The sequence below is a fragment of the Lagenorhynchus albirostris genome, chromosome 4 (assembly GCF_949774975.1).
Source record: "Lagenorhynchus albirostris chromosome 4, mLagAlb1.1, whole genome shotgun sequence".
Taxonomy (NCBI): domain Eukaryota; kingdom Metazoa; phylum Chordata; class Mammalia; order Artiodactyla; family Delphinidae; genus Lagenorhynchus; species Lagenorhynchus albirostris.
The window spans coordinates 78249052-78265311 of record NC_083098.1 but is presented as its reverse complement, the minus strand read 5'-3'; the positions used below and the strand labels follow the sequence as shown (position 1 = coordinate 78265311).

The window sequence follows — 16260 nt, the reverse complement described above, 5'->3', positions numbered from 1 at the left end:
CTCCTCAAACCGGTCACCAACTTTCAGTTCGGTAGTGACTGCTGTGGTGATTAGTATTACAAGGACAGATTTAGGAGGGACGTGACAGAGACGCTGAGAGAAGGAAGGAAAGAAGGAGGTGGCACGTAGCAGAATGAGGGATATTTGACAGTAAGCAGTGGGCATGTCAATGAGATTTTAATATTTGCATCTACTTTTCTTTTTCCTTTGTGCATTATTTTTTTTAAAAAACAGTTTTCAACCCAACGCTCACAGCGCATCCCATTTTATGATTTACTTATGGACTACGTAGGGAGCCTGCAGCTTTGTCTTTCAAATTGTCTGCCCTTTTTGCCCTGTGGTTTATTGCATTACTGCCATCATTCTGGAGCACCAACAAGAGATCGGCATCTGTCCTCTCAGTCTTGAAAAGGGAACTTAACAAGTGCGTTCAGCTAAGCTGTGTCTTTCTGTTTCACAGGAATCACCACAGTGCTGACAATGACAACCATCAGCACTCACCTCAGGGAGACCCTGCCAAAGATCCCCTATGTCAAAGCAATTGATATTTACCTGATGGGTTGCTTTGTGTTCGTGTTCCTGGCTTTGCTGGAATATGCCTTTGTAAATTACATCTTCTTTGGAAAAGGCCCTCAGAAAAAAGGAGCTGGCAAACAAGACCAGAGTGCTAATGAGAAGAACAAACTGGAGATGAATAAAGTCCAGGTAATATATTAAATATTCTCAACAATCTTCTTCTGAAATTCAGCAGCAGCATCGTGCCCAGAGCTCTCATAACAGAAAAAAATTATGAAATACTAGTTTATCTTTAATAAGGCTCCAACCACCCTTCATTTCACATATTTGAAAATTGACAATTGAAGATGTTAGGTTGAAGTTTACATAGCTTAATAACATACCTGGGCCTGCAACTCAACCCTAAGTCCATTATTCTTTATTTTAAATTATATAGTTGTGAAACTATACACAAAAGAATAATTCCAGACCTACTTAATAAATAAATGAGAGAACTAAAGTGAACAAACTCTTACTCCTAAGTGGCAATGAGGCATTATAGCACGGTGGTTACAACCACAGAATGGAATCAAACTGCTTGGATTTAATTCCCAGGTCTGCCACTTACTGGCTTTAGAACTTCAGGCAAATCAACCTGTGTAACTCCTTATCTAACCTCTGCTCTCAGTGTCATCAACCATAAAATGGACATTACTATAGTATACCTATCTCTCAGTTATCATAAGGACTAAATGAGTTTTGTTACTTCTTTTAAAGTCTATTATTTGGAACAATACCTAGTACATAGTAAGAACTCAATAAGTATTAGCTATTATCATATACAAGACATTGTCAGTATTTTTCCTTTGCTTTTCACTGGTAGATCTTATGACCTGTGTTCTCACTGTGCATTAAAATAATGCTTTGTTTATTCTTTTTAAAAATCCCTATAGTCTCTACTTCTGTGGCATTTTTCACTGAAATCATTTGACAATTATGTGCATTGAAATACTGGATCCAAGACAAATTGTTTTCAAGATGGCACACAGGGTAACGACTCAAATATTCATTCACGATTCTGAGCATTGGGGGTACTGCTCTGAATGATGGAGTTTAGATGCTAACGTGGAAAGACAGGCAGTAAACAAGCAAGTATCGAGAGCATAATTTCAGGTAATAGGAAGTGCTACAAAGAAAGTAAAACAGAGTAATGGGCAAGAGAATGTGTGGGGTCAGGTTCAAGGGAACAGGGAACTTTGATCAGGTGATCAGGAAGACCTCTTTGAGGAATTACCATCTGATCTGACACCTAAGTGATGGAAGCAGCAACCATGCCATGTCCATTCTAGGCAAAGAATTGTGTGACGTGTTAAAGTACTGAGAGAAGACCAATGCAGCAAGAATATAGGAAGTGAGGGAGAAAGAGAATAATTTGAGTTGTGGCTGGAGAATCAGGCAGAAGTCAAATAATGAATCTTCAAGGTGTTTCTTCATGCTTTTTAGTAGGATATCAAAATTTGGGAAACACTGTCAGGTAATTAGAAAATTACAAATGAGGAAAACATACAGATTCAACCAAATGGGCAAAATTCAAAGCAACACACTCAAAGAAATTTATACTCTTGTTTAAAACACTATGCTTAATGCCATGGGAAAAGGAGTAGGCATGATACTTGCCCTTGAGAAACTTCTGATCCGGCTGGAAAGAAAATTATGAATGGATTATAAAATAAGACAGGACAGCATTTATCTTGAAGAAAGGTTGAAGCTTCCTATTATCTGATCGTAGCCATACCAGCTTTAAAAGTACTTTAAGGGGGCTTCCCTGGTGGTGCAGTGGTTGAGAGTCCGCCTGCCAATGCAGGCGACACGGGTTCGTGCCCCCGTCCGGGAAGATCCCACATGCCACGGAGCGGCTGGGCCCATGAGCCATGGTCGCTGGAGCCTGCGCGTCCGGAGCCTGTGCTCCGCAACGGGAGAGGCCACAACAGTGAGAGGCCCGCGTACCACAAAAACAAAAACAAAAACAAAACCAGCTTAAAATAAAGTCCATAGGAAAAGATTAACATAATATATGAAGAGATGGGAAGTATCAGACTAGGATTTGAGACTATAAACAAGAGCCAGTGGAAATCATAGAATTGAAAATTTTATTAGATGGATTAGAATCAGATTTCATACCACAGAAGAAAAAATTAGTATGATTGAAGGTAATATTGGCCTTCTCAATCTTTCCATTGCTCCAGTTCTCACCATAATGGCTACTAACTCAGGAATGCCTTAACCGACATGTCTGTTGGTTTATATTTTGTACCCTTGTGATTTGTTCTCATGACATCCTGTGCTTTTCCACCTTAGGACTTACCACAATATAGAGTGTATGTGTAATTATTTTATTTGTGTAATTATTTTTGTAACCTTTATCTCTCTGCTAATCTCCAAGCTTCCCAAAGATAGGCACCAGGGTCCTTGTCTATTATGTTTATTGTTCTTTCCTTGGTGGCTAGAACTGAGAAAATACCAAACAGGAACTTTTTGAATGAATGACTGCTAGAGAGGCCTTTTTCATTCAAGGTGAGTTCTTAGATACAAGGTATTGAGTGTTACATCACAATGTTTTATAAAATTCTTATGTATTCATAATAAGTAAGAAAAGGAGACTATCTATAGTCCATTTTAGCTTCTGCTCCGAACTTACTTACTCTTTCTATCACTTTGATTTTTGACATGTTTTCAAGCATACTTTCTATCAACCTCTGTTATTCTTTCTGAATCACAGTGATATAGCATCAGATAAGTACAGTCTCCAAAACATGTTGTACGTTTTTATAAACTTCTTCATATTTAGACGGAATAATAATAGACCAGTACTATCTCAAGGAAATTATAATCATGCCTGTAGCTGCTTAGGTTTTCCAGTTCCTGACTTCCTTATCCTATTCTAAAACCAGGGGCTCAGGCAGACAATGTGTCAATAACAAAGCAAGTGTATCACTTCATCTGTTCAGCGCATCATCTCCAGCAGTGAAGTTAATGATGTAACCTAAGTGGTATTTAAAAATGTTACCCTCTGGTTAAATTTAAGAAATAGAAAATATTATATTTTTTCTTTACTATAATGGTTAGATGATCCTCCCCTTTCCTTTTAGATGTTTATAAACAGTTGAATTCAAATGACATATATGTTCTGGTTGGTCCCAGACAATTTTTATTTGAGGGATCCCTAATATCGGCCTTGGTACCCTAGTGCATAGAGTGGCATTGATCATTTATCACACATTACTCTGATGGCCTTGGCTGGGCAGTATTGTCAAGGGTATCTATACTGAAGCTTCAGAAGTGCTTGCTTTGTCTTGATTTATATTTCCACCACTGCACTGAAGTATCTTTTTATATGAGTACAGGTGCTCAATCCAGACATTAGGAGAGTTTCAACCTCCAACATGATAAAGACAATAGATTCATAAAACCCTCAGGTATCATTTGAAGCTAGAGATGGTATTTAGAGTTTTGAAAGATAGATGACTCAGTACAACTAAGCTGTAAGTAAGCTACTTTGGGGCCATTTTTGTACTAAGCTGGAACAAGTAGTTGTATCTGCTGGCCACAATGCCTGCCCATTTGCAAACAGATCCACCTAAGATAGAATGGTTGCATGGGTGGTCTCTGACCAGAGACTGACTCAACATCATTCTAAGTAATGGGGGACACTGGTGAAACCTGCTGAAGAGTCATACCCGATGGGCAGTTGGAACCCCAAAAGTCAAGAAAGAATTTTTCCCTTCAGAACCAGATGTTGATACTGTAATCTGGCTTCTTTTCCTCCCATTCCTATGCTCTATGGTGAATCCTCTATACCTTCAGACAACTTTCTAAATGTAAATAAACTCTGTATTGTGATTAATTCCAGGATACAAAATGCGTGTGAAAACAGTCTTCATAAATGTAAACAGCTCTCTCAGGTCTAGCTTGGACCAGCTTGATAATGCATGTTAGCCTTTGAGCCTGGGCCCCGCCCCACATCACTGTCTTGCCATCAGCCTTTAATGAAACTTTAACCATTCTAACTTAGTATCTTGGATTCTGGAGAAATCCAGGCAGGGCCTCTGATTTCTAATGACCGCCTGTGTTAACAGTTGATGAACTTCTTCAGCCCTCAAACCCCTGCCCAAATCTGGCTTGGTCCATGTTTTGTTCTCTAGTTGTGGCTTAATTTAGCTAATCTTCAGGGCCTTCAGCAACCTAAGAGTCTAATTTTCCTTTCCAGGAATCTCAAAATCTCTCTCTCATCTTCTTTCTGGCATCTAGTCTCCAATTTCTTCTATACTCAAAAAGATAGGATTCTTTTGTGAATGAGAGAGAAATCTAACTTACTGGCTTAATAAAATCTAACTAGCTTAAAAAAAAAAAGAGGGGTGGGGGAGTTCTTTGGCCCACACAACTAAAAGGTCCAGCAAAGATTGTAATTTCACATGAGGCTATACCCAGATGTTCAAACAATGTCATCAGAGAGCATATCTTGTCATCTCTTTTTTTTTTTAACATCTTTATTGGAATATAATTGTTTTACAATGGTGTGTTAGTTTCTGCTGTATAACAAAGTGAATCAGTTATACATATACATATGTCCCCATATCTCTTCCCTCTTGCATGTCCCTCCCTCCCACCCTCCCTATCCCACCTCTCTAGGTGGTCACAAAGCACCGAGCTGATCTCCCTGTGCTATGCGGCTGCTTCCCACTACTACCTATTTTACATTTGGTAGTTTATATATGTCAATGCTACTCTCTCACTTCGTCCCAGCTTACCCTTCCCCTTCCCCGTATCCTCAAGTCCATTCTCTACGTCTGCATCTTTATTCCTGTCCTGCCCCTAGGTTCTTCAGAACAATTTATTTTTTTAGATTCTATATACACGTGTTAGCATACGGTATTTGTTTTTCTCTTTCTGACTTATTTCACTCTGTATGAGAGTCACTAGCCTCCACCTCACTACAAATAACTCAGTTTCATTTCTTTTTATGGCTGAGTAATAGTCCATTGTATATATGTGCCACATCTTCTTTATCCATTCATCTGTCGATGGACACTTAGGTTGCTTCCATGTCTTGGCTATTGTAAACAGAGCTGCAGTGAACATTGTGGTAGGTGACTCTTTTTGAATTATGGTTTTCTCAGGGTATATGCCCAGTAGTGGGAATGCTGGGTTGTATGGTAGTTCTACTTTTAGTTTTTTAAGGAACCTCCATACTTGTCTCCATAGTGGCAGTATCAATTTACATGCCCACCAACAGTGCAAGAGGGTTCCCTTTTCTCCACACCCGCTCCAGCATTTGTTGTTTGTAGATTTTCTGATGATGCCCTTTCTAACTGGTGTGAGGTGATACCTCAGTGTAGTTTTGATTTGCATTTCTCTAATGATTAGGGATGTTGAGCTTCCTTTCATGTGTTTGTTGGCAAACTGTATATCTTCTTTGGAGAAATGTCTATTTAGGTCCTCTGCCCATTTTTCGATTGGGTTTTTTTTTTTTTTTTTGATATTGAGCTGCATGAGCTGCTTGTATATCTTGGAGATTAATCCTTTGTCAGTTGCTTCACTTGAAAATATTTTCTCCCATTCTGAGGGTTGCCTTTTCATCTTGTTTATGGTTTCCTTTGCTGTGCAAAAGCTTTGAAGTTTCATTAGGTCCCATTTGTTTATTTTTGTTTTTATTTCCATTTCTCTAGGAGGTGGGTCAAAAAAGATCTTGCTGTGATTTATGTCATAGAGTGTTCTGCCTATGTTTTCCTCTAAGAGTTCTATAGTGTCTGGCCTTACATTTAGGTCTTTAACCCATTTTGAGTTTATTTTTGTGTATGGCGTTAGGGAGTGTTCTAATTTCATTCTTTTACATGTAGCTGTCCAGTTTTCCCAGCACCACTTATTGAAGAGGCTGTCTTTTCTCCATTGTATATTCTTGCCTCCTTTATCAAAGATAAGCTGGCCGTATGTGCGTGAGTCATTGAGAGCTAATGACTGACAGCGACATCACAAATGCGGTTCGTTACAGGAGCGGGATGCGCAGATGGAGGTTGTGGCTGTGTGGCTCTCTGTGCTCTGCAGGTGAAGGCAGCTGAGCACACTGGACAGCTTCATTCATTCGACTGTAGGCTTCTGGAGGGACAGCCCGTTCCATGGCCAGCATCACTTCACTTGGCTTCCTGCTCTGTACTTCAGAAGCACTCAGTAAATGGGGATCTAACTGAATTGGTTAACAGTAAGGAAATCACTTTCTGTTTGCAAAGTAGATTGAGCCCAGAGGTATTTCTTAACAGGGTTTTACAACTGCCACTGACAACTAGATTATATTTTATTCCAATTACATTGAAATGAGTTCTGGTATATTTCCTGACTGAAAATATCCAGAAGAGTTCAGTTCAGTGAGTGACAGCATTTTTCACAGCCTAAGGCATCCTTTGGGTATTTTGGAGGCAGAGAGAAGGGGAGGGTGAATGAGACAGGACGGGTGGGAGAGAAGTGAAACCCAAACTAGAAAACAAACGTATACATTCACCTGGGGTTTCTATAGAGGGAAGAAATACAGCCAGCATGTCAGTGTTTCCTGGGCTTTAGTCACCCTCCTGATTTTTGCCATCCCCTTTGTATCAGTCAGTGTTCTCCAATGGAACCAACAGAAACAGAACCAACATACACACAAGAAGATATTTATTTTAAGGAACTGTCTCGTGCAGCTGTAAAGAAAGCAAGTCCAAAATCTGTAGAGTGTGCTGAAAACTCAGGCGGGATTTCTGTTTCAGGCCTGAGACAGAATTTCTTTTCTGAGAAACTTCAGTTTTTGCTCTTAAGACTTTTAAGGGTTAGGATGAGGCCATGCAGATCATCAGGTTGAATCTCCTCTACTTACAGTAGCTGATTGAAAATGTCAATCACATCTACAAAATACCTTCACAGCGACATCTAGACTAGTGCTTGACCAAATAACTGGGCACCATAGACTAGCCAGGTTGACACATAAAATGTGTCACCATGCCTTTTTACCCCCTGTACTGTCATTCATTCATTCAGTAGATATTTACTGACTGCTCCTATAAGTACCAAGCACTTTTCTCAGGTCTTGGGAAGTAATGGATAAGACAAAGTCCCTGCCCTCCTGGAGCGACACTCTAGTGGGACATTTTGGGGAGGAACCAGTTGGATAAGAAGAGAGAGGATCAAAAGTTCTGCTCTGGCCATTTGAAGAATGAGATGCCTTTAAACATCCATGTATAGGCTGTCCTGTAGTAAGGTCCAGGATTGAAAAAAAAAAAAAAAAGGAAATATGAATTACTTTAAATTTTTCACTCATTATAATGACATAGGATGAGTGTAATATTAAGAAAAACATACAAAGTAACCAAGTTAGTGTGCTGGTTAGAGTTTTTCTAAATATGTGAAAAGCAATATATACCACTGTTGCATTTTCTTCATAATGCTACTCAATTTTTAAAAACAAACTTTATGGGGAAAGAGGGTATTGCCCGTTTCCTCTGTAAGAATGTATAAGCGCCAACTCAAGAACTATATCTCTTTTGTTCACTGTTATCTTCCCAAGACTGTTGCATTCTCAGAATTTGAAAGCAAGATATTGTAATTGAGAACCACTGTACTGCAGGAAAGAAAGAGAGGGTTCACCAGCCAGAAGCTGTCTCTCCCCATCTCAGGTCTTTATGCAGTGAAATCCCAGGTGCGCCCTCATATATGAGCCCGTCCAAGATTTGCCTGTGGTCAGGAGTATCTTCAGGAGGGACCTTCAGGAGGAAGATGAGAGAAAGACTCAGCAGGCAGTGAGAAGGCAGATCCCATGGTCACAAGTGAAAGCATTTCAAAAAGTCTGTTAGAAAGAGAACTAACAACCTGAGTTTGGAAGAGGTCACAGTATTTGTCCAGTAAAACATTTAGAACCAGTAGGAGATGGGAGCAGTCACAGGGTTTGTACAGGAGAGTGTACAAGATTAAGGAGCTTTATTAACTGAGATCCCTGAAATTCTAAAACATGGGACATGACGTCCTATTGCTTGTGGAGAGGCTGATTCCTTCATCAGTGTCGGGGACAGTGCTTGACACAGAGTAGGCACTCAATAAACACTTACTAAATAAATGAGTGAGGGAATGAATGAACTGTTAACGTTTTAACACTTATCCATTCTACACCTAAAATTACCTCTTGTAACCCATGAATATACCTGTCTAATAGGAAGTGGGGTGAGGATGAAAGATTAGCAAGCCCTTGGGGCTGCAGATCTAAAGCCACGTTCTCTGCTCCCCTTTATTAGACATCTTGCATGTTGATCATCTGTCTGAAGGGGAAGAGAAAGCATTATTTATTGGCCCTCCTGAAGCCTTAATAATAATTATACTCATTTTTCTCTAAATTTAGGTTGAGTGATGCTCTAAACTTAAAGAGAATCCGTGGTGTTGGTTTGAGGATTACGTGGTCATATAATTAAGTCATTACCCCCCAATATTAGACAGACTTACCTCCCCAATCACCAGAACCCTGAACAACCGCAGGCTTTACCCACCAAAGCAGCGGATTCAACATGCACGGCCCTAAATGGATTGCACCTTCTCTGGTGGCAGATCAGAGGGAGAGAAGAGTCCAGGAGGCTCAGAGCCACGTATGCCCGCCTCCTTCCAAATGTGCCCATAAGATAGGTCAGTGGGGAGCAGTGAAAGAGCTTGAAGTGTTCCTCCCGGAGCTTGTCTCCCGGGGAACTGGAATGGCAGGTCTCTTCCTCTACGGCAGTATGAGGGGTGGGGAATGATTATCTCACTGAACAGTTATTCCAAAATCAGCAACGCTTTAGGAAATCCGTTAGGCTGTGTCTGCCCTAGAATTCCAGTGTGTCAACATTTTCATTTGCCTCACTTCCATTTCAAGATTTGAAAATCTTCGATGTCTGGATCATGCCCAACTCAGATGTCAATATTTCCTTGTTCAATGAGGCAGCGTCACCACTGCAGGTGCTGAAGCAATGCCCAGCATGGCTCCTTGCTGCTTCTGAAGACGCGAAGACACACTGGCCGCTTTCCCCATGGATATTATTTTGGGAAAGCTGTGCTGATTGTGGATATCAGGATCCCCTGGGTGTCCTTATATGGCTGAGGCAAAGGGAAAGCTACTCTTCTCCTAAGGGCAGGGGTTAAGGAGAAGCCAACCAGAAACTTGCTGGTGTCAGCAGTGATGTGGTTACTACACACCCACCTCACCAGGCAGCAAAATCTTGGAGGGTGGAGGACGAAATTTCATACCTCTGAAGAAATGCTTGTGCACACCATCACACACACAAAATCACACACACACACACCCCCTGTAACACCAGCTTTTAGGAAAGGTCCTAGACTATGTAGGAGAGAGAATGGAGATGGGCAATAACAGTTGTAAGACATTCCTTATTTTTCCAAATAAAGAACACGGTAGTGTTAATTTAACAATAGAGTAATGAAATCAGCTTTCATGGGTAGCTGCAGAAAGGGATTCATTATTTTACATGTCAAACCATTTAAAGCTATGATTTCTGGTCGATGACAGAATATTTAGAGGGATTTGCACAAACTAATAAACTTCATGCAATTTATAAGTACCTCTGAGCCTGCACCAAGGTTAACCAAAATATCTTAATAAAATGTACCTTGTTTGTCATGACTTCTCCTTAATGAGGAGCATCTCTATGCTTCATTGGCTAATTCTAAATTCTAGCAACTTGTTTACTTAAGAGGGATTTCATAATAATGTAACTTAATGATGCATACAGTACAGATCAAGTGATTCCATTTTACAAGTATTTTCTTCTGCCTGGAACATTCTCCATAAGCAAAATCTGTCAAAAATTAGAAACAAGCCCTTGAGATTACCTAGTGAAAGCCTTTCATTTATGGATGATGAAACTGAGTTAATAACAAAACCAGGATGAGAACGCAGATTTCAACTCCCAATCCTGTGTTCTATCCTCTACCCATCCTTTAAGATTCAGTACAAGCCCCACCTCCTCATGAAGCCTTCCATGAATCCCAATGATTTCTCACTTTTATGCACCCCAATCATGGTCTATACTGTATCATTTAGCATTTGGTTAAAAGTCTTGTCACTTTCAATATTATGTCATATTCTTGTATCTCTAAGGAGACTATTATCTCAAGGACAAAATCCATGTTCGAGGATTCTCTTGACTGTTCCACAGTACCTAGCAAATCACATGCATCACCTAATCTTCTAACTTACTTGTCCCGTCTCTAATGAATCCAGGACTTTGCTCCTTGTCACTTCAACCCTACTGTCCTCTTTAGTAACATAAACTTCCATATGCATGACTTTTTTAACCATAGATTTACACTATATTATATATATACACACACACACACACACACACACACACACACACACACACACACACATCCTTGACAACTAGCACTGTAGCTGGCTCATAGTAAGCGTCAATAAAGGTTTGGAGAGAGAGAAAATTCTTGAGGTCACTATGATCAGGGAAGGTACACAGGTACACAGAGGAAGTAAAATGTTAAATTGAGCCTTGAAGAAAACATATTGGTTAACATGCAAAGAGGAAATAAATGATACTTGAGACAAACAGTATCCTATGTTTGAATTCCAAATTGGGTACTTACTATTTGTTAAATCTTAGGCAATTTACTTAACCTGTCTGAGCCTCGGCTTCCCCATCTGCTGAACTAGGATAATATTATAGATTTCATAGTGTCTGAAAAAAACTGATAAATTACACAGTAGGATTCGATAAATAGTAGTTACTAACAACAGTAACAAAAATTAATAATAACTCCTTGAATAAAGAAGCCAATAGATGTCCCAAGTGAGGGCACAGTGGGTAGCCTAGTTAGACTACAGCAAAATGCTTCACAAAGGGAAATGATGATAGGTGAGAATGGAGAGACAGAGGCCAGATTCAGTCACCATTTCTTTCTCCAACCAACTTGAAGCTTAAAGCTATCAAACTGCATCACTAAATTCACTACAGGATGTGATGATGGCCGAGGACTGTGAAGTGGTTCATTCTTAGTAAAAAGCACATGGGCACTGAATCAGACAAGACATGGGTTGTAATCTCAGGTCTGGCACTTACTGGGGCATAAACTGGAGGTGGTTTGTTGTTGTAAGTGTTAAACAAGTAATACATGTGAAGCATCTACCATAATGCTAGGCAGATGATGGACACGCAACAAATCTTAGTTATCTTTTCTTTCTCTCATTTGTCTTTGCCTCTTCCCAAGCTTTTCTCTAGCTCTTTCTTTGTCACCAGGTTCTTTGCTTGCCTACCCAAACCTACGGCTTTCAACAAGGGTTTACTGAGATCAGTGTCATTAGAAAGCATTTAAAAGCACGGACTGTAAGTCGGGCACTGTGCTAATAACTCTAAATTCAAACACAGCTGCCTGTATGGTCCTTGGAAGTACTTCAAATTCATTTGTATGAATGAGCCATGTCCCCTCCAGGTAAACCAGATGCAAAGGAGATCAGCTTGAAGTTAAAGCCACATCATAGGCCAAAGGTGCTCACGATTCCTATAGTTCCAAAAGTGTTTATCTGGGCATAGCATAGAGAAAAACCAGGAGACCTGGGCTAGGTATCACTGGAATGGTAGGAAGCAACAGTGAACAACAGTGGAGACACAAAAGTCAAAGTATAGCCAGGCATGTCCTTTCAACCCATGCATCCATCACACTTCTGGCAGTTTAGCCGGAGGAAATAACTACGGATATGCACAAAGACTTAGCTAAAAGGTTTTCTTTGCAGGCCTGTTTATTTAACAGTATAACAGTAAAGCAAGCCTTAACATCTAAAAATAGATTGATTCAATTATGGTTTATCCATATAATCTATGAACACACGCTGTCGCAGAGGAATATTTATTAATGTGGAAAGATGACCAGGCTATACTATTATTGCAAAGCAAAATATACTAGGTGAGTCTATGTTTTTAAGTATATATGAATAAAAAAAAAGACTGGAAGTTTAGCAAGATATTAAAAATAATCGACACTGAAGGTGAAGTTATTAATTTTTATTTTTTGTTTCCTGTTTATAGTTTTGAATGTTTCCATATATCACTTTGTAACAAGAAAAAATGCCATGTATAAACACATATATATGCTATTTTTTCAAATACCTATGGCATTTTTGTTACAAAATATATGTATATATGTAATGTATTTATATGGCTTCGATAACTGGTAGTTTTTAAAAACTACATATTTTATATATAATATATAAAATTATATATTTAATAATATACTACACACACACATACTGTTTTGTGAGTGGAGATAAATGGTGGATGGATGAATAGATGGATGGATGGATTAGATTAGATAAATGGTAGATGGATGGTAAATTAGATGATAGATTAGATCATAGATAAACAGTAGATTAGATGGATTGATAGATGATGGATTCGATACATAGCTGGTAGATAGATAGATGACAGATAGGCAGGTAGATAGATGTCCAGGAGGCGCACAGAGCCAGATGTCTAGCAAGACGGTGTGTATTGAGTGCCACGCAGTATCAACAGTTACAGGTTAACCAAAACGAGCGAACGTCCGGGCAGCTGTGCCTGAGCCCGTCTTTTCTCCGTCAGGTGGACGCCCACGGCAACATTCTCCTCAGCACCCTGGAGATCAGGAACGAGACTAGCGGCTCGGAAGTGCTCACGGGCGGGAGCGACCCCAAGGCCACCATGTACTCGTACGACAGCGCCAGCATCCAGTACCGCAAGCCGCTGAGCAGCCGCGAGGCGTACGGGCGCGCGCTGGACCGGCACGGCGCCCACAGCAAGGGGCGCCTCCGCAGGCGCGCCTCGCAGCTCAAAGTCAAAATCCCCGACTTGACTGATGTGAATTCCATAGACAAGTGGTCCCGAATGTTCTTCCCCATCACCTTTTCTCTTTTTAACGTCGTTTATTGGCTTTACTATGTACACTAAGTTCAGTCCCCATGGTTCCTTAAACGACTACCTTCCTCTTCTCTTAGTTTTTAATCCCACAGGTCCCCAGCAGCGGTACTGCTGTGCTTTTTGAGGTAAGAGATTCAGTCATCCAATTGGTTTTAGGTCTTGCATATCAATTTTATTACTGCACCATGTTTACTTCAAAAAAAAAAAAACTCTATTTTTTTTTCCAGTCTACTGTGGTCCAGGTTACTGGCTCTTTCAGAGCTCTGTTAATTGCCATGTTTACAAACAAATACACACAACGAGAGAAATTAGATAGGCCGATCTTTAGCAGTTCTAGCCGCCCTGGATTTGACTGATTATTTTTTAAGTAAAACTGAAAAGAGGACCCAGCTCTCTGTGTGCATGGCTTCCTGGTCAACTGTAACAATCTCATGCTGCCAAAAAACAACACAATTTCCAGGATCTCAGAAGACAAAACAAAGCCATTGATAAGTTACAGATTTCCAGGAAGAAGGGAGAACAAAAAGGAGCCTAGAAGAGGAAGGAAGACTCCCCTCCACCCTCAAGCTGCCCCAGGTCCACTGTAGGAGGGGGTCCCAGCTCCACGGAGGAAAAGGGGGAGACTGGCAAGCGCTGACCCAGGTTGTGCAAACCCAATCTGCCATCTTCACCTCACCTTTAAGCTGGATATTCTGAAAAATACTTCTTTCTCAGACTTCCAGGCAGATTTAAATTAACATTAGAATCCAACCTGGTAGCCACTGGGAACATTTTTCTTTTCTTGTTAAGTATAAGGAGTTTGGGAGGCAGTGACCATCTTTAAGCTCTTTCAAATGAGCAGCCCTGAACTTACTTCCTCAGCCTGGAATCACTTGACGCTGTGTCATGAAGCCATGGCATCACATTGCCCTCGTTCCTCCTTTAGAGAGATTGAGAGAAAGGCGCTGGGGTGGGGGTGGGGGAGGTGCGCTTTGAAGAAGAGGGTGGTAAGAAATTTTTGCTTGAGAAAAATATTGCCCTTTCCATGAGGAAGGCAAGATTTATGTGCTGTGAAAAGGGTGCCTGGGCAGTTACCTGAACTGCCAAATCTTTAATCAAATAGTATATATTTCTTAGCCTTCCAGAGAGCAGTATCTAATGGTGACAAGGTAGCTGCACAGTGCTAGTCCCTCAGCTAGCAGGTTACGCCTCTGCTCTCTGAGCTCTGCATTCCAACACAGGAAATGAATGCTTCAGGAAATGCACATATACCCATTTTGGTATCATGCTCCTTCAACGCCAGATTTCTACTTTAAAGAAAACCTTCAAAACAGCAAAACCACAGAATAACAACAACATCACTGAGCCTTCAAACATTTCCAACAGCTCTGAAAGTACAGCCCTTGTCTACAGTCGTTACTGCTTCTGCCTTATCTCTGCTCATGGATTACTTTGCTCATCATACAAGGAGCATCCCTCAAGAGCCCAGCACACAATTCTAACCATATCCAACCAACTAGAGTTGAGATTCATCTCATTTTATGTCCTTAAAGCCTCGTTATTTTTGTGTATGTGTTCAGCCTGAGCATATAAGAATTCTATGTGTTCATTTTCAAGACTGAGTGAAACCCAAAGTTGGCCAAACAGTCATGAAGGCGATTTGGGACCTCATCTATGGATGTGATATGAGTTGAGGTAATAATAGGGATGATTGCCTCTGTTTGACAATCTGGCTTTCTCCCTAAGGTTGTGATGAGGGCCCATGATTACAACAGCATCAGCTGCTAGAGATTATAAACTTAATTGAAAAGAGGAAGCTGAATTTCTACAGATAAACCCAAGGAGAGTTATGAGGTGTTCTTTTAGAAAGCAAGAGGAAAAGAGAACCCCCAAATAAATACATGGTTATGCTATAGCTAATGTATGTTAGTAAGAATATAAAAACCCTGCTTTGACTGGAAAAATTCTCTCAGTGGTTTTATGAGAAATGAATCGGGCATGGGAACCAAATTTCATTTAAGTTTTCAGTTGTATAATCACAGTTCCCTGGTCAAGAAAATCTCCAGCCTCTGGGGATGAAGCAATCCATTTCGAAACTCTGTTTAGTTAGTTCTTTGGCAGGGTGAGATGCTTTTCCATCGTGAAATGCCCAAATAGACTAGAACGTGGCCATACCAGTGATAGTAAGGTCAGTAGTCCCAGTGACTACCCAGGAACCACTGTGTAGCCGTTTATTTTGAACACAGGAAGTGAGGCTTTTGGCTGATACCTAACAAGAATTAATAAGTCAAAACTCTTTTAAAAGTTTTTAAGGATGAAATGCTAAATCAGAAACAAAGTCTCTGTTGATCTGTGTTCCATAACAAAACAAGTTCTCTTTACCTGTTTAGATCATTCTTCTTGGAGAAGATTGAGCATAGTTTTTTTATTATTATCTTGCCTTAAAAGTCTAAAGGATTTGATGCTTGTAGTTTTAGATGTAAAGCATCTCTGAGAGAAAAAGAACGTTTTGAATTCTTATCTTTTATCCTTTGTAAAATGTAAAACTTAGTAAGCCTGAATCTACCATCAGGCACGAAATGGTGTCACTGTCGGCCCTCCTGGATGTAGACAGTCACAGCTAGCACTACACAAATTGTGTTACATAGCTCTGGTTTTAGAGGCAATTGGCAGCCAGAAAAATGGAAAAGCTGCCATATTTCTAATTAATAACCTCTGGCCTCACTTCCTTCTTCCGGACACCTCCTAGCCAAATCCTCCCCAATCTCGTTCCAGGCTGAACAGTACACAGAAAAAAATCCTTCCTTCTCTGCCTCTCTAC

General features: G+C 40.3%; 1 protein-coding gene across 3 annotated transcripts in view; it reads left to right on the top strand.

The window, feature by feature from the left end:
- GABRB1 (gamma-aminobutyric acid type A receptor subunit beta1) overlaps window positions 1-13490 on the top strand; it is a 399324-nt gene extending 385834 nt beyond the window's left edge. For 2 of the 3 annotated variants that reach the window (XM_060148237.1, XM_060148235.1), the window contains exons 8-9: window positions 461-699; window positions 13146-13490. In XM_060148237.1, the coding sequence (XP_060004220.1) occupies window positions 461-699; window positions 13146-13490 (584 nt within the window). Of the gene's footprint in view, window positions 1-460; window positions 706-13145 lie in introns of all 3 variants that reach the window. The other variant, XM_060148236.1, reaches the window with a different exon arrangement.
- Window positions 13491-16260: the final 2770 nt, after the last annotated feature.